This window comes from Lepidochelys kempii, chromosome 20 (genome assembly GCF_965140285.1).
Source record: "Lepidochelys kempii isolate rLepKem1 chromosome 20, rLepKem1.hap1, whole genome shotgun sequence".
Classification (NCBI taxonomy): Eukaryota; Metazoa; Chordata; order Testudines; family Cheloniidae; genus Lepidochelys; species Lepidochelys kempii.
In genome coordinates, this window is record NC_136399.1 from 4,051,388 (window position 1) to 4,075,715 (window position 24,328).

The window sequence follows — 24,328 nt, forward strand, 5'->3', positions numbered from 1 at the left end:
GCACCGCAGTGCTGGCAATGGGGGGTCTGGGGACTCGCCCCGCAGGAGAGGGCAGGGCTCTGGGGAAGTGTCTCCTGGGAAGGGCTGGGATCCCAGTGGGGAGCCTGGAAAATCCACTTCCCAAGACCCATCCCAGGAGCCAGGCTGCAGCCCTGCCCATAGGGGCCAGTCCCACATCCACCCTAGCCAAGGCCCTGCTGGGGCTTCCCCATCCCTGGCCACCCTTTCCTGCCCCGCACACCTCCCCCCACCCATGCCAGCCGCTCCCCCCCCGCCGGGAGGGGGGGGGCGGAGGTCCTTACTCGAGGATCTCCTCCTTGAGCCGGAAGGGGATGTGGGCGTACTTGTTGGAGGGGCCCAACAAGGGCTCACCCAGCAGCTGCTCGGGGGCTCGGTCCGGCCGGTTGCGCAGGTCGACCGTGCTGTAGGCCTTGGGCGACCAGATGTGTCGGTACAGCAGGGCCAGGGACGCCGTGGCCACCAGCAGCAAGCACAGGGACTTCTGCACCAGACGCATCCTGCGGGGAGCAGGGGGAGGTGAGGGGGGAGCCCTAGGCCGGCGGGGGTGGGGGATCGGGGGCTAGGTGGGGCCCCAGCCTGGCACGTGGGTTCAGAGACTGTGCCCCCTTCCGGCTTGGCTCTGTTTGGCCCACGGTTCCTCCCAGCTCTAGTCAGACTTTGCTCCCCAGGTCAGTTCTTGGCCCGGTACCTCCTTCCCAGCCTGGGCTTGCCAGTTGCGGTGGGACTATTCCTGGAAGTTTCATCACACTGAGTTAAAGATTAATCTCGAATTCCTGAAGACTTCAGGACCATCGAGCGAGCGTGGGGTGCCGGGCGGCTGTTGGGGGGTGGGGGGACACAGAGGGGGGCTTGGCCGTGCTGGTTGAGTGAATCTCCTTGATTGGACCAGGAACGAGGCTCTTCTGGGGCCGGAGCTCAGATGTTAACCACGACTGGAAGGTGAGGGGGAAGGGGGTTCCCTGGCTGGGTCCCCTCAGGGCTGGGTGGATGCAGGCAAACCGGAATTCCCTCCGCACCATCCACGGAGCAGGGCTCTAGCTTGGGGCCAGCCTGTGCCATGGAGCACCTGGCAGCTGCCAGGTCTGGAAGAGGGGCCCGATTCTGCTCCCAGCGGGACCAGCTTCTGGTTCCTCCCCGTTGACGGGGACGGGCCTGGCTCGCAGCCCTGTTCCTCCCCGGGCAGCAGTTTACACTAGTGTGAAATCGGTGTGGCACCAGTTATGCACGGTGGGGGGGGGGGGTCAGGAGGGCGACAGCCGGTGCAAGGCAGCGCAGCTTCCAGCCCCTGGGGGAAGTGGGGCAGAGCCCACAACCCGGCCTCGGGAGCTCGTGCTGCCTGCCTGAGGGAGCAGGCTCGGCCCTGTCCTGTACCAGGGCCAGTGGGTGAAGCATGCTGCAAGGGCATATTTGACAACAAACACGGGGCAAGAGGAATGCTGGAAAACTCGTGAGCTGGGTGCCAGGCTGGCAGGGGAGCTCAGCACCCACCATCCCGCAGGGGTGGCTGGGAAGAAAGGATCCTGCCTCATTCTGTTGTGCCAGGGGCTGCCCTTCCACCCGCAACCGAGATCAGGGCCCCATTGTGCCAGGCACTGCCCCCCACCCTGTGTTAACCAGCTCAGAGTCTGCAAGTCTCACTATTCATTATTCATATTACCAGGGGGCCACAGACCGGGGCCCCGCAGCGCTAGGGGCTGCACAAAGAATGGAGAGACAGGCCCTGCCCCAGGAAGCTTCCAAGCTCATGTGGCACGCAGAGGGTGGCTCTCGGTGTGGCACTAACCTGGGATGCCCTGGATCCTGGCCCTTTCGGGAGAGGTGGGAGGAGGAGCCGTTTCCTTCCCAAGAGCCCCTCGAAGGCAGAAGCGCGGTCCCGCAGAGTCCCCGGGCAGCTTCAGACTGAGGGAGAAGCGGGTCCAACCACCCAGCACTTGAAGCAAAACGCCCTGGCTGAGAACGACGAACAGGAAGGGGCCCTGCGGAGAACACCAGAGCGGACCAGTTCTAACCACCACTATGGGTGATATTTCATCACGTGAGATTCAAATACCCAGCATTCCCCCCCCCACCCCACTTCCTGCTCTCACGCTGTACCTCACTCCACCTCTGCCCCCAGCCGCTGAGCGGCCCTGTGTTCTCGCACCGTTTGCCCCTGGGGGTGCAGCTGCTTGCTCTGGGGAAGCTGAGAAACCTGCTAATATCTGCCCTGCAGCCTGGTCAGAGGCCACGCACAGCCCCGGGGTAGGGGAGACCAAGAACGCAACCCCTCAAACAACCCCAAAGCCATGATCTCTGCCCTCCAAACCGGTCAACGCCGCCAACATTTGGGAGAGGACGGGAAACCCCCTGGCCACTCGGTTCCTCCCGTTGCCAGGATCCCAGGGAAAGGGCTCTGGGAATCCCACCCCAACGCCGAGACATTCCCACCCGCCCCACCTTAAGTCACCGGTGGCACAGGCCTTGCCCCCAGAGCAGGGCGGTCTCTGGAGAGCACCCTCTGCCCCACAGCCGCTGAATCAACTTCCTTCTTGTGCCGGGTGACCCTGATTCCTGTCTCCGGGATGTTGCATGGTCAGCGCGGTTGCTGGGTGCCACGGAAATGGCTCCGGTAGGTAGGACAGCGTTCTCGGGACTGGGCAAGCACTTTGGGGAAGGGGGATCCTAGCAGTGGGGCAGACAGAGTGAGGCTGCTGAATGCAGGGAGGCCAGGTCTGTGGAAATTGCCTCCTGGGCTCAGATTCAGTGGGACAACAGGCCAAAGTCCTGCCGGGTGTAACCACACCTTTACTTACATCACTGGCCGTGTCTGGGGCCTGGGTCCAGGTTAGGATCTAGCAGCCAGATCAGGGCACATGCCCCTGCAAGGCACAGCCAAGAGGGCCAGCCGGGGTCCCTGGGCGAGTAGCCCCTGGGGACGGGGCTAAAAGCAGTAAACTGGGGCTGGGGAAATACGCAGTCCCTGCACCTGCCCAGTGCGCCCCACCCCTTATGCTCACCCCGGGGCAAAACCAGATGTGGCCATAGTGGGCACAGAATACAAGCCCCTCCCTTGCAGCACCCAGAGCCTCGGGCTAGGGCCAGGCTGGGTGGGAGCACACCTGCACCATGGCGGGTGTCCGGATCCCCCATACGCTCAGCCAGGATAAATCCGCTGGCAAAGGGCCCGCAGCACTGTGGGCATAGTGGACAGGGTCTGTCAGGAAAGCCAGGGCAGAGGGGCCGGTCCTCCAGGCTGTGGTGGTTTGGCGGTCAGGGGCAGGGCAAAAAGCAAGCACCTCAGTCCGTGGGGTAAGCTGCTTCCGCCCCCCCCCAGCCCCCCGGCAGCCCCTCGGGGACGGAACTGGGGCCAGGGGCTGCTCCAACAAGAGAGGGAGGAATGAAAACCACTTGTGATTCCCTCTGCTGCCTGCCCCGCCTCGGGGTCCATCAGCCGTGAATCCACGCAAAGCCCGGAGCTGGGAAAGCGTCGCACCCCCTCTCCCCCGAGGTTCTCTCACCCCAAAGCACCGGACCCCCCGCTGGCCCACCCAGATTCTCTGCCCCACCCCGTACAGAGATTACCAACAGCCCCTCTGACTTACAGCTATAAAGTCTGTGGGTTCAATCCCTGCTGATGGAGCCAGCCAGAGGAGCTGTCACAGCTGCACAAACTCTGCCCAGGGGTCCAGGTCGATCCACACATGGCAGGTGCTGCTCTGCAGAGGGGGGGCAGGTCTCAGCTGGTTGCAGTGTGGCTCTGGGGCTCTCTGGAGCTCTGCCTTGCCCTGTTTGCTGCCTCTTTTGCCCCCTTGGGAAAGCCGAGGGGGCTCAGATTTGCCGCCCTTCCAGAAACAGTGCTGACTGATGTGTGCTTTGTAGGGGCTTCGAACAGTGCCCGGAACGGGACGACAGGCTGTGACAATTACATGCGCAGGCAGGTACGTTACACCTGATAGTTCCCTGAGGTGGGGGAGGAGCATGGTCTCTGCCAAAAGCTAAGGACCAGCCCATTGTCCCAGTTCCTGGGAAATGTTTGTACAGGGCATATTTTCAGCAAGAGGTAACAGGTAGAATGTTACCTTCCGAAACCGCTGGGGATGAAGGCCAGCCCCAGAGGGTCGCAGCTAACCCCAGCCAAGCGTGCCATCTCTCAGCCTTTTCCCAGCCCCGTCTTTACAGTCTGGAGCCAGGGCAGGCCTGAGCGCCCCCAAGAATGGACTCCGAACGGGGGAGCCTCGGGGCTGCAGGACGTTCCCGAATCACCCTGTCACAGAGTCCCCGGGCGATGCTCTGGAACTGCTCCCTACGAAGCCAGGCAGGACTCTGGGAAAGTCTCCTCTCTGAGCAGCCTGTCTACAGGACACACAGCTCACCCGGCTCCACCTTCCTGGGTCTGACCTCGGAGCATTCAGCATCCTCTGCCCCTCCCTGCGCTTCCCACAGCGAGTCCGCCCAGGCGGGGTCCGGGGGCAGCCAGAGGGTCCTGCCCCCCAACTTCGCAGTCAGACGGGACTCTCAGCCAGCCAGTAAAACAGAGGTTTATTAGATGACAGGAACATGGTCTAAAGCGGAGCTGGTAGGTGCAGAGAACAGGACCCCTCAGCTGGGTCCTTTTGGGGGGCAGTGAGCCAAACAACCACGTCTGCCCTTCACTCCATGTCCCCAGCCAGCCCCAAACTGAAACCCTCTCCAGCCCCTCCTCCTCTGGGCTTTGTCCCTTTCCCGGGCCAGGAGGCCACCTGATTCCTTTGTTCTCCAACCCTTTAGCTCTCACCTTGCAGGGGGGAAGGGCCCAGGCCATCAGTTGCCAGGCTGTAGCTCACGAAAGCTCATGCTCAAATAAATTGGTTAGTCTCTAAGGTGCCACAAGTACTCCTTTTCTTTTTTCAGGAGACAGAGTGTCGCCATTTATGTACCCTGGCCCCTTGCTCTGCAACAATCACACACCCTTATCCCACCACCGAGAGACTTAAGAAATGCATGGGGGAAACTGAGGCACCCCTACAGTATTCAGAGGAAACATTAAGAACAGTCCCGCTTCGTCACACGCCCCGATGCCGAAAAGAGGCAAAAAGTCTGGGACTGTCGGCGGAGGAAAGAGGGCACAGACGCGCTCCGTTACAGAGGAGATCCCCTGCCATCCGGTGTCTCTCGTGGAAGGTGGCCAAGGGCTGTCAGAAGCGGGGGAGGATCCCTGATCAGCTAGGAAAGCGACTGTTAATAAGGGCAGGCCTGTGCCTACCAATTCTGTTTTCCTTTTACCCAGAAACTTGACTCCAAAGCCTTTCCCTTGCTTTTAGCTGACTCTTTAACTCGAGCCTCATTCAATAAACTTTGGCTTGGTTTTACCGGAGCTCCGGCTTCGTGCTTTTTGCTAAGGGGCAGCAGGCTGAACCGAGGTGAAGCCAGTAAGCTGGGGTGCACTGCTGCCAAGGGACACTGCACGTGTCCCGAAGACACAAGGCTGGGCTGTGTAAATTGCCAGGCTGCAGCGGGAAAAGGTGCGGGGGGGTGGGGGGAGCTGGCAGCAGCCCAGCATGGAGCTTTGGGAGAACTCTCCCCCCCCCTGGGGGATGGGGGGCAAGGGGGGAGTGGAAGGGAGTGGAAGGAAGTGGAGGGAGAGGGGTTGGCAATTTGCCCAGGGCATCAGGGTTAATCCTGACCAGTGTCATGTGGCATGAACTGCACCCACCCATGCATCAGTCTGGCCTGGGGTTTATGAAATTAACCAGCAGCACATGGCTGCCCCCGAGGCGGAGCACAGCCGGGCGAGCATGCGCGGGGAATCTGGGTCACGGCTTGTGCGGGTCTCTCGACAGGCAAGCAGGAGACCATCTCAGCAGGAGGTGGTGGATCCCTGCCCGCCCCGGAGTTTCTGGATGTGGGGGCCAGATCTGAAGCTATCTCTATGGCAACTGCCAGCCCCACTCCAGCAGGTGGGGTTAAAGCAGCCAGGCTGTGCCAGACTAGGCCAGGAGCCCACCTACCATACCAAAGGGCAGGGCCCGTGCCTTCCTCTGGGTCTGCTCAGTGCCCGTCACAATGAAGCCGGGATGCCGGGGGCAGGGTGGGTCTCAGCTTGAGATCAGGACCACCCAGCCCTTCCCGCATTGCCGGATGAGGGACAGGCCCGGCTAGGGGGGAGTGGGGCGTCCCAGTGCTGGTGAAAGTTGAGAATCTCTAGCCTCAGGGATTTGGATTTGGTTTTTGGACATCTAGCTGGCACGGGGTCAGAGACCCTGGCCTGGGCATTAGCTGGGTAACCCCAGCGCCGGAAGTTGCCATGGGGGACATGCTGGCCGGGGAGAGCTGACTTTCCATTAGTGTCGACAGTGCCAGACTCCGAGCAGCGGGGGTGTGGGTGCAAACAGAGCTGCCAGGGCTGGAGCGGACCACCCATTAAACAATCATGACTGTGTACATGTTGGTGCTGCGCCAGGCTCCGCGGTGCTCCTCAGAGAAACTCACCCCCACCGGCCGACCCAGCCCCGTTGGGGCCGGGCACGGCCTCATGCAATCGCAGAGAGATTTGCACACTGTTGGGCAAGCCCCAGGGGGACCACTTGCGCCCCTGCGCTCCCAGAGATTGAGGGCAGGGGCTGGGAGATGGGGGGTCTGAGACAGTAATGGTCTGCGAGACTCCGAGGTGCCCAGAGGCCAGTGGGATGGGCACGGTGTGCGCACAGAGAGACACAACGTTCCTTCCTCTCTCTGCACTAGGCTCCAAGGTGACCCGACCCTCATGCTCGGGCGGCCTCAAGCTGCCCTGCAGCCCCTGGCCCTGCTTGGCTCCCGGTGTAAATTGCAGCAGCCTCGGGGCAGCTGTGACCTGCACTCTGGGGGGGGAGCAGGGGGGGGTAAGCGGAGAATTCCCATAGCACCCTGCAGTCTGGCCACGCCCCTCATGGGCGGGGCCTTGAGGGCAGGATTCTTAGTTGGGTCCATTTCATTTTATTCCTGGTGCCGTTCTGTGTCCTGCCACAGAGACACTCAGCCGGCTTTTGGGGCTTCGGCCCATCCCGTTGCCACCAGCACCGTGCCGGTGAAATGACTCTGCTCCCCGTGCCTCCCGAAACGCAGCCAGCTCTGGGGAAGAGCGGCCGAGTGGCACACAGCACCAAAGATGCGAGGGTGGGGCCAAGCCCCTCCTCTTCCGGGAAGTGCTCCGGGGGGGCGGCGGGGAGACACAAGCTGGCAGCAGACCAGACTGTGCCCACTTTATGCAAATCCATCATTCCCCGCCCCCGCCCCCACCCCCACAGCTGGGCCAGGGCCCAGAGCAGAAACCTGATGTTTGCAATTCAAATCTGTTCAGGGAAGCAGCAGAGAGACCCACAGCTCCCCTCCCCCAGGAGGTAAACACAGAGCCCCAAGGCAGTCACAAGACTGTAATCAGCAGGAGTGCGGGGCTCGGAGAGCCAAGCTCCATGTAGGGGTATGAAGAGAGCAGGTTGGGTGGTCCGGAGCACCTCTGTTCGGCTCAACGCAGGCTGGCATAGGGGGCTTTGCCCTCTGGGAGGGGGGCACAGTTTGAAGCCAGCTTGGGCTGGTGGCGGCTGGCCTTTGTGTGAACAGGCAGCGGATTTCACTCTGCTTTGCAAAGGGCAGTGTTGGCACGAACGGGCAAAGTGACCAGAAGCCTGACCGGGCCACGGGGACTTGAGGGCTTGTCTCACCCCAGGAGCTGCCCTGGTATATTGGCGTTTTGGCAGCAGGCAGCACCTGACCCCCGCTGCGCCAGGCCCGGCACATACCAGGACAGGTGGGCACAGCGCTCTGGGGGCGTTCCCGGTGCTCTCCCAACCCTGGCGCCCACCCAGCAGCGGGCACGGCGGGTAGGTGTCCCGCCATCCTGCTCGCTGCCTTGTGGGAAGCTTTGGCAGTGCATTGTGGGATGCCGGCTGGCATTGTGGGAGCGTGGGTTCAACCCCCTCCGACCTATCCCAACAGTCACTGCTTGCCTACGCCTCTCCCCGGGTGGCAGAGGCATGGAGAGCGGATGAAGGAGCAGTGCATTGTGGGATGGCAGCGGGAGGACTTAGCCAGATTTTACCCCACCAGGGTGTGTGTGTGTAGGGCTCAGAGGGAACAACTGTCCAGAATAAACTAGGACACAAGCATGTTCCTGCCAGGGAAATCTGGTGTGCCCACCAGCCCTGAGCTTCCCTCTGCCCTCTAGAGGTGGGTCCCCGCAGGACAGGGGGAGGGGTAGCTTGCCCCACGGCTGCCTAGGAGGTAACACCCAGGTCTGTGCTCTTGGCACCCAGTGCGACGGCTGCACCCCTTTCCCCCCGCGGCAAGCCTCACCTCGGGGGTGACGCGGGGCTCCCACAGCTCCTGATCTCTGGCGTGTCCTGGGCTCTTCTAGGGCCAGACAGGGAGACTCCCCCGTCTCATCTGGAGCCCCTCATGGCTCCCATGGGAAGGGTGGCACCAGCCTGGGGTGGGGGAGACACAGGGAGGCATTGAAGAGTGGGCAGAACCAGGAAATCCCATCTGGCTCTACTCCACGCCCCCTTCTCCAGGCACTGGAGGGCAGAGGGTGTAACTGTGGGGCAGAGCCGGGGGGCTGGGAAAGCAGCAGGAGCACAAGTCACCGGGGAGCCCAGTGCCCATCTCCCCGCCTGCCTGAGCCCCCCCCCAGTGCCAATCTCCCCTGTCTCCCAGAGCCCCACAGTGCCCATCTCCCCGCCTGCCTGAGCTCCCCCCAGTGCCAATCTCCCATCTCCCAGAGCCCCACAGTACCCTTCTCCTCTGCCTGCCTGAGCCCCCTGCAGTGCCAATCTCCGCTGTCTCCCAGAGCCCCCCCATGCCCATCTCCCCTGCCTGCCTGATCCACCCCCCAGTGCCCATCTCCCCTGCCTGCCAGAGCCTCCCCCAGTGCCAATCTCCCCTGTCTCCCAGAGCCTCCCCCAGTGCCCAGCTCCCCTGCCTCCCATTGGCCCACCCCATCCAGTGCGAATCTCCCCTGCTGCCCAAGCTTCCCCCCCCATCTCCCCTGCCTGTGAAAGGCCTCTCCAACCCCCACAGGCCCTGTGACCAGCCAGAGAACAATACTTAAGACTTTCATTGTCCTCTGTTGACTCTGCTGGGCTTGGCATGGGGCCCGCTGTCCCAGGGAGCCTTCCCAATCACCTGGCCCAGAGGGGCCCTTAGCCAGCCTGAATGCCCCTCAGTGGTGCCCAGTGACACCCTGGTCTGGCAGGTGGCCACCTGCAGCTGGAAAACTGCTTTGTGACTCCCTCAGCCGGGCCGGGTATGGGGGCACCTTGGGGGGGGGTGAGGGTGACGACGGGCCCCTGCCCCTCTCCTAACAACACCCTCCCTCCCTCCTGCCCAAGCAGCCAGTTCATTGGGCAGCCGGCTGCCCCACAGCTCTTTGCAGGGGAGAGGGGGCCAAGAGGGCTGCTTCCCCCTTGAGGGGACTGGGCCTCCAGAGTTAGCAGGGGAGGGGGGGGCAGGGGGGGCAGAGCTGGGAGAGGGGAGACAGTGACAGGCCCTGGAGGGGGGAGAGAGGTGGTCAAGGGAGTGAAACAAATCGATCTGAATGCCCCCACCCCCATCCGCAGGCGAGGTGCCCAACCCTGGGACCCGGGCCATTCTGAGGAGGGCAGTTGATGCCCAGACGCCATGGTGAGGGGCGGGGGGGGGAACTACTTCGGGGTCTGTGTGGAGACCGAGGGCTGGGTCACAGGTAGCTAGCCCGGGGATGGGGTGGCCGGGGACAGCCAGCCAGCGAGAGGGGAACCTGGCTCTCTGCCCAGGGTGTCCCGACGCTGCGGTGATGGACCTCGCTGCAGGTGTCCAATGATCCGCAGTTCCCGGGGGAGGCTGAAGAGCCCCCCTGGGGGGGGGGGGGATTTGGCACAGTTGTGCCCCAGCCCGGGCTGTCGATCCCCCCCCCAAAAAAAAACCCTCCCCCCCTCGCTCGGCGCGGAGGGGCCGGAGCGCAGCGCAGAACATGGCTGCAGCTGGGGGCGCAAAACCTTCCCCCGCCCCCGGGCCATGCAGAACGGGCTGATCCCGATCCCGATCCCGCCCCCCCCCCCGCAGCCTTGCGCTGCGCCCACGGCCGGTCCCGCGCAGCTGGGGGGGGGGGCAAACTGCAGCGCTATAAATCACTCCCGCGCTGCGCGACATTGCAACGACTCCCCCCCCCCCAGCATCGGCACCGCGACAGGGAAGGGGGGGGGCGGGATCGCGAGGTCCTATCGATCCCCCCTCCCTCCCCGCAGCAGCTCGTCCCCCCCCCCAGGGCTCCGCTGTCGGAGCGACGCTGCTGAAGTGCTGGCCAGCTCCCCCCCCCCCCCCCCAGCCTACCTGGCTGCCCAGCGCATCTCCCCGCCTCGCCTCCCATGGTCACATCTTCGGGCGCCCCCCCATGGACCCGCCCCCCCCACACACACCCCGGACCCCGCTCCGGCTCTAGCGCTGCTGGACCGGGCTGGCGGGGGCCGTCGGGAGCCTGGCAGGCGGAGGGCGCCCCCGCTGGCCCGAGGAGGGAATGGCGGCTGCAGCAGCCCGAGGTGTGTGGGGGGACGGGGGGGGGGAGCCTTTGTCTTGCACAGAGATCCCCCCCCCAGCGCTTTACCGATCCCGACCCACCCATCCTGCGCCCTGGCGAGCCAGGGGGAGGGGGGCCAGCTCAGACAAAGAAATCCTAAGACAAAGGACTTGGGGGGAGGGGGGTCAGGATGACAGTGGGGGTGGGGGAGGGGGTTTAGAAAGCAGGTGGTACCTTGTACTGGGCTCTAACTGGGGGGGCACGACTGGAGGAGACGGGATCGTCACCCCCACCCCCCACCCCCACGCAGGATCCCTGCTGGAAACCTTTGGAAATGGGATAGAAACAGGGACCAAACTGGGTCTAGGACCATGCCCAGCAAGGGCTGGGCATCGCTGGGGACTGGGTGGGACCTTTCCCACTAGACTGGCTGGCTGAGGCCAGTGGGGTGGAGGCGGGGACACGGGGACTCAAAGCCTTCCCCACGGGTCCCCTGGGGGAACTGGATTGGGAGGATCCCGGTTCCGCGCTGGGGCCCATGTGGGTAGCAAATCGCCTAGGTCACAACTGAGCCTCAGAGGTGGGGGGGTTCCTGCAGGCTGAGGGGCGGCTGGACTGTCCCCAACTAGCTCAGGGCCTCATAGGGCCTGATCTGGAGCAGGTGGGCGAGACCCCAACCGACACAGTTACCAAGGAGTGGTTCAAAGAAACCTACCAAACTTCCAGTCGCCTGCGGGTTTGCTCGCCTTTATCGCGTTGCAAGCCAGGAAGCCATCCATCGCTGACGAACAGGGCACTGGGCAGTTTGTTCAGTTGTACGTGGCTTTCGAAAACCCCCCGGAGAAGGAAAACCAAAAACAGGAATAGAAAAAAGAAAGTGTCCCTCTGGCTAACTCATTGAGTCTACAGACAGTGCTTGAGGTTATGGGTAATTCAGGTATCAGAACAGGAGCGGTGTTAGTCTGCAAGGTGCTACAGGACTCTTTGCCGCTTTTACAGATCCAGACTAACAGACGTATTGGAGCATAAGCTTTCGTGGGTGAATACCCGCTCTGTCGGATGCATTCGTCGGTAATTCAGGGGCAGGGAAAATCTGGGCGAGAAAGTCAGAGAGGCACACAGCTTTCAAAGGAGGTGGGACATTCGTCTGTGTACCACGGTGCCACCTAAATACTTCCATCGAGACCAGACTCCACGCAGAGAGACAGCCCCGGCCCTGAAATGCTTTGGGTGGGAGGGGAAACAGAGGCAAGCAGCAGGCGAGCTGTCCAGAGTCATATGGCCAAGTCTGGACCAGCTCTCCAAGCTCACGCCCAACGGCTCCACTCCGCTGCCTTAAACTACATCAGGAGGGGCTGTACGGTTTTACAGGGCTCCTGGAAGTTCCCAAACCCCAGTTTCTTCCCGGATCATAAACACAACCCCCAATAAATACAAATCCGCCCTAGCTTTTAGAGCTTTCTCCATCCCTAGCTCTCCAAGCGCTGTCCTGAGAAGGACAGTTTCATGAGATGGGGGAATGGAAGAGATTCCGTTACATGAAACTGGCCTGAGCTCTCCCGTTCCAGCCTGGGTGCCCCCACTTGGGCCAACTAAGAGGGGCTAGAAGAGGTCAGTCAGGCCTCAGACAGGAGAGGAGAGCTGGCAGAGTCAGGAGATGGTTTCTGGGAGAAGGCAGGAGAGGTTTTCTGGCTGGTGTCCCTGTAGTGGGGCAGTTGCCCCACTCCAGCAGAATCACAGAATCATAGAATATCAGGATTGGAAGGGACCTCAGGAGGTCATCTAGTCCAACCACTTGCTCAAAGCAGGACCAATCCCCAACTAAATCATCCCAGCCAGGGCTTTATCAAGCCTGACCTTAAAAACCTCAAAGGAAGGAGATTCCACCACTTCCCTAGGTAACGCATTCCAATGTTTCACCACCCACCTAGTGAAAAAGTTTTTCCTAATATCCAACCTAAACCTCCCCCACTGTAACTTGAGACCATTACTCCTCGTTCTGTCATCTGCTACCATGGAGAACAGTCTAGATCCATCCCCTTTGGAACCCCCTTTCAGGTAGTTGAAAGCAGCTATCAAATCCCCCCTCTTTCTCTTCTGCAGACTCAACAATCCCAGTTCCCTCAGCCTCTCCTCATAAGTCATGTGTTCCAGTCCCCTAATCATTTTTGTTGCCCTCCGCTGGACGCTTTCCAAATTTTCCACATCCTTCTTGTAGTGTGGGGCCCAAAATTCAGACACAGTACTCCAGATGAGGCCTCACCAAAGTTGAATAGAGGGGAATGATCACATCCCTTGATCTGCTGGCAATGCCCCTACTTATACAACCCAAAATGCCATTAGCCTTCTTGGCAACAAGGGCACACTGTTGACTCACATCCAGCTTCTCCTCCACTGTAACCACTAGGCTCTTTTCTGCAGAACTGCTGCCGAGCCATTCGGTCCCTAGTCTGTAGCGGTGCATGGGATTCTTCCGTCCTAAGTGCAGGACTCTGCACTTGTCTTTGTTGAACCTCATCAGATTTCTTTTGGCCCAATCCTCTAATTTGTCGAGGTCCCTCTGTATCCTATCCCTACCCTCCAGTGTATCTACCTCTCCTCCCAGTTTAGTGTCATCTGCAAACTTGCTGAGGGTGCAATCCACACCATCCTCCAGATCATTAATGAAGATATTGAACAAAACCGGCCCCAGGACCGACCCTTGGGGCACTCCACTTGATACCGGCTGCCAACTAGACATGGAGGCATTGATCACTACCTGTTGAGCCCGACAATCTAGCCAGCTTTCTATCCACCGTATAGTCCATTCATCCAGCCCATACTTCTTTAACTTGCTGGCAAGAATACTGTGGGAGACTGTGTCAAAAGCTTTGCTAAAGTCAAGGAATAACACGTCGACTGCTTTCCCCTCATCCACAGAGCCAGTTATCTCGTCATAGAAGGCAATTAGATTAGTCAGGCATGACTTGCCCTTGGTGAATCCATGCTGACTGTTCCTGATCACTTTCCTCTAGTGCTTCAGAATTGATTCTTTGAGGACCTGCTCCAAGATTTTTCCAGGGATTGAGGTGAGGCTGACTGGCCTGTAGTTCCCCGAATCCTTCTCCTTCCTGTTTTTAAAGATGGGCACTACATAAGCCTTTTCCCCATCGTCCAGGACCTCCCCCGATCGCCATGAGTTTTCAAAGATAATGGCCAATGGCTCTGCAATCACATCCGCCAACTCCTTTAGCACTCTCGGATGCAGCGCATCTGGCCCCATGGACTTGTGCACGTCCAGCTTTTCTAAATAGTCCCAAACCACTTCTTTCTTCACAGAGGGCTGGTCACCTCCCCCCCATGCTGTGCTGCCCAGTGCAGCAGTCTGGGAGCTGACCTTGTTCGTGAAGACAGAGGCAAAAAAAGCATTGAGTACATTAGCTTTTTCCACATCCTCTGTCACTAGGTTTCCTCCCTCATTCAGCAAGGAGCCAACACTTTCCTTGACTTTCTTCTTGTTGCTAACATACCTGAAGAAACCCTTCTTATTACTCTTAACATCTCTTGCTAGCTGCAACTCCAAGTGTGATTTGGCCTTCCTGATTTCACTCCTGCATGCCCGAGCAATATTTTTATATTCTTCCCTGGTCATTTGTCCAGTCTTCCACTTCTTGTAAGCTTCTTTTTTGTGTTTAAGATCAGCAAGGATTTCACTGTTAAGCCAAGCTGGTTGCCTGCCATATTTACTATTCTTCCTACACATCGGGATGGTTTGTTCCTGTAACCTCAGTAAGGATTCTTTACAATACAGCCAGCTCTCCTGGTCTCCTTTCCCCCTCATGTTATTCTCCCAGGGGATCCTGCCCATCAGTTTCCTGAGGGAGTCAAAGTCTGCTTTTCTGAAGTCCAGGGTCCATATTCTGCTGCTCTCCTTTCTTCCTTGTGTCAGTATCCTGAACTCAACCATCTCATGGTCACTGCCACCCAGGTTCCCATCCACTTTTGCTTCCCCTACTAATTCTTCCCCGTTTGTGAGCAGCAGGTCAAGAAGAGCTCTGCCCTGCCCCTAGTTGGTTCCTCCAGCACTTGCACCAGGAAATTGTCCCCTACACTTTCCAAAAACTTCTTGTATTGTCTGTGCACTGCTGTATTGCCCTCCCAGCAGATATCAGGGTGATTGAAGTCTCCCATGAGAACCAGGGCCTGAGATCTAGTAACTTCTGTTAGTTGCCAGAAGAAAGCCTCGTCCACCTCATCCCCCTGGTCCGGTGGTCTATAGCAGACTCGCCCCACGACATCACTCTTATTACTCATGCTTCTAAACTTAATCCAGAGACACTCAGGTTTTTCTGCAGTTTCATACCGGAGCTCTGAGAGTCATACTGCTTCCTTACATACAGTGCAACTCCCCCACCTTTTCTGCCCTGCCTGTCCTTCCGGAACAGCTTATATCCATCCATGACAGTGCTCCAGTCATGTGAGTTATCCCACCAAGTCTCTGTTATTCCAACCACATCATAATTCCTTGACTGTGCCAGGACTTCCAGTTCTCCCTGCTTGTTTCCCAGGCTTCTTGCATTTTTGTATAGGCACTTAAGATAACTCGCTGACTGTCCCACTCTCTCCCCTCTTGCGCTCTCCTGCTCGTGATTCCTCCCGGTATCCAACTTCCTCACTTACCTCAGGGCTTTGGTCTCCTTCCCCCGGTGAACCTAGTTTAAAGCCTTCCTCACTAAGTTAGCCAGCCTGCTTGGGAAGATGCTCTTCCCTCTCTTCGTTAGGTGGAGCCCGTCTCTGCCTAGCACTCCTCCTTCTTGGAACACCATCCCATGGCCAAAGAATCCAAAGCCTTCTCTCCAACACCACCTGTGTAGCCATTCGTTGACTTCCATGATTCGACGGTCTCTACTCGGGGAGACTCAGAACCCTGAGGTGAAGGGCACCGGGGTCTGGGAGGGATACGGGGGCCAGCGGCAGGCGAGACACCGGCCAGTAGGAGGTGCTCTGTATGCTGGAAAAGAGCTTATTCCTGAGGCAGCCAGCAGGAGGTGCCACGCAGGTGAGTGTCGATCTGCTACAGTCCCCAAGCCAGAGATCTAGGGCTGGAGAGGGCTGAAGAAAGGGGGAGCTACCCGCTGATGTCTCCTTGCTGGACAGCGGGACCCTAGGAATGGTGAGATGGCTGCACCCAGAAGGAAGGGCTGGTGTGGTTATCCTGTCTGAGGGACAGGAGAGGATGGAGCAGGACACCTGGGGCAAGGTGAGAACAAGGCCACGAGGTAGCATTTGGGGAGGAGGCCACTCACTTGCAGGGAAACTGAGGCACAGGATGGGGCAGTGACTTGCCAAGGTCAGTGGCAGCGGTAGCAATAGGCCGAGCCATGGCAGAGCTAGAATACTGAGGCTGAAGATACATCCAGGTAATTTCCAGGAATACGACTGACAGCCCCCCCCCCCAAGTCCTCAATTCCATTCCCTTCTCCCCATGCTGGGGCAGGCTCCAGTGACACAGGGCCTGATGTTATGAAATCCCAGGCATCAGAGAGGAGTCTGTATTTCCCAGTAACTAGCCTGGACTGTGAGCGCTGTGGCCTAATCCTATCGCGGTCCTCCTAAACCGGGCACCAAGCCAAGCTGCTCTCAAATCAGGCACCAGAGCAGAGCCATTACGGTTCTGGGCCCGAGTCAAGAGCCCTGAGGCAAGCGGCCCATTCGAGATGCAAATCATCTGCCCAGGAAACAGTCCCCCACATTGTGCACTGTTGGAGCCTTGCGTGGGCTCACCACAAAGATGCCCCTTGTCCAGCGGCAGTGGGCAGGTGCTGCTCCCGATGAAATGCTGCTTGTCTCTTCTGGCCCGCCAGCTGCAAACTGGGATTCAAACCAGCAGCAAGCAGCTGATTTTGACCCCCGAGAACCAGGAGGCTCCGAGAGGCAGAGCTCCCACCCCATCCTCCACCCCCACTGGCTGGATCCTTTTAGAAACAGCGGCCCCACACTGCATGGTAACTAACCTCAGCGGCTCGTGGGAAGCCCCCCCTCGATGTTCAGGGGGCAGTGGTGGGGTTGCAGAGGAGCCTGCACTGAGTAAAGGGAGCTGAACCCTTTGGAAAAGCCGGAGGAAGTGGCTTTGTAGCCTGACCCTCATGATGGGAATCGCTGGTCCTCCGCCCTTCCTCCCCTCCCCAGGCCCCGTGTGCTATCGGTTCTGTGTGGGGGTGGCGGGGGTGGGGGGAGCGTGTCTTTCAGGGAAAAGCGCAGCACTCCGGGTCCTTGTCTGCACTGCAGAGGTGTTGACTATGGAAGGGCGTTCTCCAGAAATGAGGGGTTTGCTCTGGTGACTGGCGGACACTTTCCCTCTTGCCCTCCACCCCAGAGGTGGTCGCATGTGCCAAGGGCTCAAGCATGTGCTTGGTGTCAGTTACAGGGTGACCGGCTGCCTGCCCCTGTAGCTCTCCAGAGGCATTGTAAGGGGCCCAAGGGATAAAACCCCAAGGTGACAGAGGCCTCTGAAATACCTGTGTTAGGCCGACAGCCTAGGAGCCCTGCCTTTTCAAAGCAGGGGAATTCGTGCGACGAGCTGTCTCGCTGGAGTGCCATGCCTCAGAGTATTTAGGTTGCGAACGGGGTCTTCGGGGTCTTTGCTTGTTGAGACGCTAGGATGCATTGAGTGGAAATCTGCAGCTGAAACAGAACACGACTTTTAATTGGATCCCTCTGCTGGTGACATGCACAAGGGAGGAAAGGAATGCGGGCGGGAGACTGGCGCCACTTCAACAGAGCAGGCAGCTGGTAGCTGCTGTGGTCAGATGTTTGGCTGCGTGCGTGTGTTCTCCCTGTGTGCTGCTCTCCGCTCTGTGCAGACAGCCGGCACGGCAGGCTGCGAGCCAACCGCCCAACGACCACAAGATCCGTTAAGGTATGAAGGCACCAGGCCAGGTTTATTGTTGACCAAGCACCTGGCAGGCTCTACAAGGAGATCTCTTAGTATATGACAATGGATGCAGCTCGGTGAATGCTGGGACTTTCCATTTCCCCCTCGGCTGGACCAAGACACTCTTTCAGAGATACCTCTTTATACCCTGGTGCAAACAAGTTACATACTGCCTCTCTGACATAGTTGTTTACGGCCCCCGACGTGGCTAGTTATCACCCATCTCCTTGTACACGATCAAAACCCCTTTATTAGTCACACTGTGATCCCAACCGTATCTTTTAGGAGGGGGCAGCATGTTCCTGGGGAATGTTTTTGTACTATCCTTGATATCGGGATGGTCTGGTACCCCTCTTCTGGACTGTGTTTGCGTGAGTGCCTGGTGTTTGCTAACTTTGCTTTATATCAGCAAAGCTTGCCTACTGCTTTAGCTCATACCAGGCTTCTGTTAGGAGGGCTTATATCTCAGGCTCTCTGTCTACGACATTAGCTGCTACCAATGGAGCTGACATGCCAAAGTGCCCGGTGTTGACCAATATAGGCTGGCTAGCATATAAATATAGATCATATTAATAACAGGCATGATCCACACCATAGATCTATATATCGGTAGGCATTAAGCACGAACAATATTAAGCACAAATATGGTACTCACCTCTACCTCGATCCTGTTCATTTACGCTAAGTACCCCATCACAGCCGGCATTGGCTAAAATCAGCAGTTGGCACAAGCAGACGGGAAACTTGTCCGCTATCAAGATACTGTCATTCTCAGTCCTGGTATAAGCTCAGGAAGTCCCTTCACGGCTCTGCACCTGCGAAGGAACAGAGCAACAAAGCAGGGAACTGGGGCAATGGGCTGGATTTTAGGGATGTGCAAATGTTGTACTTAAAGTACTGCACAGGATCTTTCCAGAGGGAATAAGGCAAAGTGCCACATTTATTGGTAATACATGTATCAATCAACACTGTGTCATATGCATATGATAGATATTACACTCATGCACTCACATACACACACAAACACACTCCGTCTTGTTGTTGTTACCAACTAGTTGCTCCCCTTAACTTCACTGGCCAGGTGAGTTAGATGCGGGAGGGGTGGAGCCGGGCTTCTGTTGATCCAGATCAATGCTCCGATGTTGACAAGACGAGACTCGGGGTCCTCTGCAAGACACCTCACATTTATAGCAGCTTCCCTCTAATGCAAATCTGTCCCAGATACAAAATCTGTGTCTGTGTCCCTTGATCCTTTATGCTGCTTCCTTCTGGGTGTTGTCTTAATGCTACAAAAAGGGTGTTTTCAAAAGAAGGTGCTGGCTTCTAACCCCCAAGGCCATCAATAAGTCTGCTCTTCTTTAGTGAGCCCACTTGACAAGTATTTTTCGTTGTTCTTGGGCCTGACTTCCATCCCCTCTTGCCCTGTTGCAGCTGTCTGGAGGTGCTTGCCTTCCACACCTTGCTCATTCACACCTCGTTCATTCAACAGGGCAATTGATTAAAAGGTGGGGGGGGGGAGAGATCTTATTCTACTCCTAGCAAAAAGACATTTTTTAACATTATACCAAGGCTCAATACAGAGTTGTCTATATAAGGATCTGATACAAAGTTCTATGAAAACTGAGGCATAACACAAAGTCATATGAAAGTTGTGTGAAGATGCTTAATGCAGAGATTTATCTACACAAAGAGACATGTAACTCAGTAAATCATATAAATAATACCAGCTGAAACGTGCAACTTGGGGAGCACCCCTTCTGCGTAAGGCGAATGTAACATTGGCTGCATGGGAGCCTGGTATCTTAGAGAACCTTTTCCCTGGTGCATATTAATAAAACTGCCTGTCACTGGTTACTTGGTCTCTTGAGTATATTGCATGACAAGATAACAAACCAAACTGTGACCAAGCACTTGACTATACTATGTATCTATGCCAGTGCGGGATCAGCTAGCTTAAAAAATTTTTTGTTTTACTTTTTGAGTCTTTGGCTAGCTGTTCCTATTCCACATATTCATAAGTGATCTGGAAAAAGGGGTAAACAGTGAGGTGGCAAAATTTGCAGATGATACAAAACTACTCAAGATAATTAAGTCCCAAGCAGACTGCAAAGAGCTACAAAAGGATCTCTCAAAACTGGTGTAACAAAATGGAAGATGAAATTCAATGTTGATACATGCAAAGTAATGCACATTGGAAAACATAATCCCAAATGTATATATATGAAATGATGGAGCCTAAATTAGCTGTTACCACTCAAGAAAGAGATTGTGGAGTCATTGTGGATAGTTCTCTGAAAACATCCACTCAATGTGCAGCGGCAGCCAAAAAAGCGGACAGAATGTTGGGAATCATTAGGAAAGGGATAGATAATAGGACAGAAAATATCATATTGCCTCTATATAAATCCATGGTATGCCAACATCTTGAATACTGCGTGCAGATGTGGTCGCTCCATCTCAGAAAAGATGTATTGGAATTGGAAAAGGTTCAAAAAAGGGCAAACAAAAAAAAGGGGGGTACGGAACGGCTGCCGTATGAGGAGAGATTAATAAGACTGGGACTTTTCAGCTTGGAAAAGAGACGACTAAGGGGGGATATGATAGAGGTCTATAAAATGATGACTGGTGTGGAGAAAGTAAATCAGGAAGTGTTATTTACTCCTTCTCATAACACAAGAACCGGGGTCAGCAAATGAAATTAATAGGCAGCAGGTTTAAAACAAACAAAAGGAAGTATTTCTTCACACAACGTACAGTCAACCTGTGGAATTCCTTGCCAGAGGATGTTGTGAGTTCAAGATTATAACAGGGTTCAAAAAAGAACTAGATAAGTTCATGGAGGATAGGTCCATCAATGGCTATTAGCCAGGATGGGCAGGGATGCAAAACCATGCTCTGAAGTGTCCCTAGCCTCTGTTTGCCAGAAGCTGGGAATGGGCGACAGGGGATGGATCACGTGATGATTCCCTGTTCTGTTCATTCCCTCTGGGGCACCTGGCATTGGTCACTGCTGGAAGACAGGATACTGGGCAAGATGGACCTTTGGTCTGACCCAGTATGGCCGTTCTTATGTTCTCAGTTTCCCCCTATACTTTGCATTGGTACAGTAGGGCAGAAAGGATGAAGTTTGCTTTGGGGCAGACATAGGTGCGTGGATCACCTCCCTGTCTGGGTGGAATGCATAGAGTCATTAAGGAACAGGCTGAAACCAACCCAGATCAACAAGGGGTCCAGAGAAACCACACCAGCTCCATTGAGTTGTGGATCCACACTCCTGGCAGGGAAGCTCAGCGGAGATCCAGACCTGCTCTTGAGAACAAAGGGAGTGTGGACGGAGCATCATAAGAGTTGGCTTCTGGGAGCTCTCTCACCTATGAGCTGATTAAGGAGATCAGAGAGAAACACAAGGCCTGGAGTGGAGCTCACTCCAGTTTCCCCCAGTGAATTGCACTGGGCTAGCCAGAAGGGTCGATGCTTTAACCTTCATTTCAAACAGGGGCTCCATGACAGGGTATCTGTCATTTTTATTTGGGCCTGTAAACCTCTAGACAGAGCTATGATCCATTTTGGTCAATTTCACGGTCAGAGGATTTTAAAAATCATAAATTTCCTGATTTCAGCTATTTAAATCTGAAAGTTCATGGTGTTGTAATTGTAGGGGTCCTGACCCAAAAAGGAGTTGTGAGGGGGTCACAAGGTTATTCCAGCGGGGTTGCTACCCTTACTTCTACACTGCTGCTGTCGCTGCCTTCAGAGCTCGGCAGCTGGAGAGCGGTGGCTGCTGGCCGGGAGCCCAGCTCTGAAGGCAGAGCCGCTGCCAGCAGCCGCACAGAAGGAAAGATGGCGTGATACTGGATTGCCACCCTAACGTCTGCACCGCTGCTGGCGGGACGCTGCCTTCAGAGCCGGGTGCCTGGCCAACAGCTGCCGCTCTCCGGCCACCCAACTCAGAAGGCAGCACAGAAGTAAGAGTGGCAATACCGCGAGCCCCCTAAAATAACCTTGTGAACCCCCCCCTGCAATTTGCTTTTGGGTCAGGACCTTCAATTTGAGAAATGCTGGTTTCCCCCCGTGAAATCTGTAGAGTACAGGATAAAAGCACACAAAAGACCAGATTTCACACTCCGTGACACGGTTTTCACGGCCATGAATTTGGTAGGCCCCAGCTATAATGTATTACAATTCTTGTCATAATATGGGGGGCGTCAACAAGTGGTGCTGTTACCGTTTTCCAGCTTCTCTCTCTCAGGCCACGTCTACGCTACAAAATTAAGTAGACCTAATTTACGACGGCATACAGCCACCGCAGTAATTATGTTGCTTGTGCGTGTCTATGCTTTGCTCCTTGTATCGGCTGTGGGCGTCCTCACCACACGCGCTGGTATGATTGGCTGTACCATCCGTGTGGAGCATTGTGGGAAGGCTCTGGAAAGCCACTGGCAGTCAACATAAACAACGCCGTCAACCCAGCTACAGCGACCTTGACTCTGCGCCGCTCGGGGAGGGGGAGTTATTAAGTCGGCGCAGTTGGGCGGTGACATTGGCAAGAGTGAAATTTAAGTGTAGACGCTTCCATAGCTAGGTGGATGTAAGCTGCCTTGTGTCGCCCTAACTCTGTAGTGTAGTGCAGACCCTAGTGTGTGTGTGTTTAGTCTCTGAAGAAATGCTCGTGTTGCTGATCTGGGTTATAAAAGATTCTGGGGACTGGATGCATTAGGCGCGTTTGTCCTCTGCCTTGGACTCAAACTGGAGTCAATTGCTGAGGCGAAGTAACTGCCACCCGGAAGGTGGAGATTCCTGGACAAAGGAATCCTTGCTTGCTGTTTGCTCACCTCTGCTCCAGGACAGGTGAATACAACATAGGTAAACAAGCTGCACTTAGAATAGAGCCAGACTTACTGATTTCTCCTCCACAGGGAGGACGACCTGCAAGGCCTTGAACATCCACTACTGCTCTGCTGTGGGTTGACAGGTGGTGTCGGAAAAAGGGGCAACAAATAATTAATCATTTTACTGTATAAATACATAAAAGCATCCAGAAACGCAACCGGAGACTAAGACACTGCCCAGTGCTCAGATGGCTATTGGCTGCCCCAAAGCCTGGAGCACTGGGGGCCAACAGTGGAGCTTGATTCCCCTTGGGAAATTATCTTTCTGCAGCTGCCTCTGTAGGGGTCAGAGAGCATCGCAGGTGGTGTCACCTCGTCGGAGCTGGGGCCTTACTCCGGGGGGAGTTTTGTCAGACTGCTCTGAAAGAGCCGGGACCAACCATTCACTGACATGAAGATTTGTACCTGCACGGCATCCTGCCCTGTGTCACACCCCACTTCCGTATCATACCATAAGGAGCTGGATTTTGACAGGCTGTATGTGACAAAACACATACCGGGCTACCCCCAGAGACACATCCCTGGGATGTTTTGTTATGAAGAGATGAGGAGATGACATTCCCAGATGGGAGCCGGCGTTTCTGGTCTGACAAATACTTTACCTCCGTTTTTCATTTGCGATTTCTTTGGCAGTAAACCCACAACATGCGTGGAAAGAAGCCAATCTGTTGCAAATCTGGCTGGGCTATTTTCACAGTAATTATACCATAGTCACATCAAGTATGTTAGGCCATGTTGAATGGAATCAGGTAATGGTCACTGGTTCCTAGGCAACTAGCAACCTCCAATCCAGCGATTAATTCATCTTTATTTGTCATAACAAGGACCAAAATAGAGTTACCTTGTGTTGGGTGCAACACCTTCCATGTTAGCAAATTATCACCTATAAGTTTTAATAACAGGAATGATATCTTATTACTGGCTGCATGATACCTCCAGGATATGTCTCCTAAATCAAACTCCCGCATAGCAGCACCACATCTGTCTGTAAAGAGGAACTCGTTCTGAGGGAGTGCCCACTTAATCCTTAATCCCTCCTAAACAGATTATAACCAATCCCGTGAAGTTGTCAGTAATGCCAATTGTCAGTAATGCCAATTACATAAATATATATTGTTTTTCTCGTCAATGAGAATTTCGACTTCCTCTTGTCACCTAGCCTCCCAGCACTGGTTAATAAGCAAGTGAAATGTTTCTTTTCTCTCTGTTCTTTGCCACATCCGTTCAATTTGTTCATGATGCCTTGAGTTTGAGTTTTGTACCTCATTTGCCTCCGTGACACTCTCCACTTGTGTTGATGGGTTAATGCCCTCCAAGCTGCTCCAGCTAGTCTCCGCCCAAGAAGGTTAGTCCCCTACCTGGGAGATGCGGGCCATCTCATTTCTAGATCTCTCTCTCTGCCACTGAAATGTGGCCCAATGTTAAATAAAACCAAAACCATCAGCCTCACACCAGTCAGGCAGCCAACTGTTCCCCTCCAGTATTTTCTGCCTTCTCTTGGTCAATTACTGGTTAGGATATCTGGGAAGATCAGTTGGCCTTTCCTCTTCTTCTGCTTTGTTCCAGGATGTCTGAGGTCTTCTATAATCTGTGTAGTTCCAAGTGATGCCACATCATTGGTTCCAATATGTATCATCATCATCAGTGATTTCTGGATTTCTCAATCCAGTCTAATCCTGAGGTTCCATCTCATTTCTTCACTCCAGGGAGACAGAATATTGTCCTACTGTCCTTGTGGCCTTTGTTGAATTCTCTGTCCGCTCTTCTTACTATGAAGCTGCTGCTGCTGATTGTTTGTATTCTGAGGATGGTTGAAGAATCTTTCTTGGATGCTGCTCATTTCAGACCACAAGGACACTCATCAGGTATGTCCCCTGTAGCTTTCTGTTCCATTCCTCCACAGCTTCACCCTCTGAAACGCTTCTCTGCCGCTCCTCTTGCCCTACTAAAGGGTGTGTATTTGCGGGGAGGGGGAGAAAGAGGGATGGTGACTGGGGACCACAACTTTTCGTAAAGGAGTTT

At 55.8% G+C, this 24,328-nt stretch overlaps 1 protein-coding gene and 1 long non-coding RNA gene across 8 annotated transcripts in view; one reads left to right on the plus strand and one right to left on the minus strand.

Annotated features, from left to right (window-relative positions):
- The window catches only part of B4GALNT1 (beta-1,4-N-acetyl-galactosaminyltransferase 1), a 29,855-nt gene extending 12,731 nt beyond the window's left edge, over nucleotides 1-17,124 (minus strand). Inside the window, exons 1-5 of one of the 6 annotated variants that reach the window (XM_073318287.2) lie at nucleotides 17,002-17,124; nucleotides 11,220-11,327; nucleotides 8,308-8,438; nucleotides 1,805-1,997; nucleotides 303-518 (exon numbers count right to left, since the gene is read on the minus strand). In XM_073318287.2, coding sequence (XP_073174388.2) covers nucleotides 303-517 — 215 coding nt within the window. In that variant the 5' untranslated portion in view covers nucleotide 518; nucleotides 1,805-1,997; nucleotides 8,308-8,438; nucleotides 11,220-11,327; nucleotides 17,002-17,124. Of the gene's footprint in view, nucleotides 1-302; nucleotides 519-1,804; nucleotides 1,998-3,602; nucleotides 3,717-8,307; nucleotides 8,439-10,320; nucleotides 10,415-11,219; nucleotides 11,328-17,001 lie in introns of those variants that run through there. The other 5 variants (XM_073318289.2, XM_073318288.2, XM_073318292.2 and 2 more) reach the window with 5 other exon arrangements.
- LOC140900669 (uncharacterized) lies at nucleotides 325-5,348 on the plus strand. Of its 2 annotated transcripts, none has more exons than XR_012155690.2 (4): nucleotides 325-537; nucleotides 1,682-2,629; nucleotides 3,880-3,938; nucleotides 4,891-5,348. It is a non-coding gene; the product is annotated as an uncharacterized LOC140900669 (long non-coding RNA). The 2 variants fall into 2 exon arrangements; XR_012155689.1 differs by lacking the exon at nucleotides 325-537 and adding an exon at nucleotides 874-960.
- Nucleotides 17,125-24,328: the final 7,204 nt, after the last annotated feature.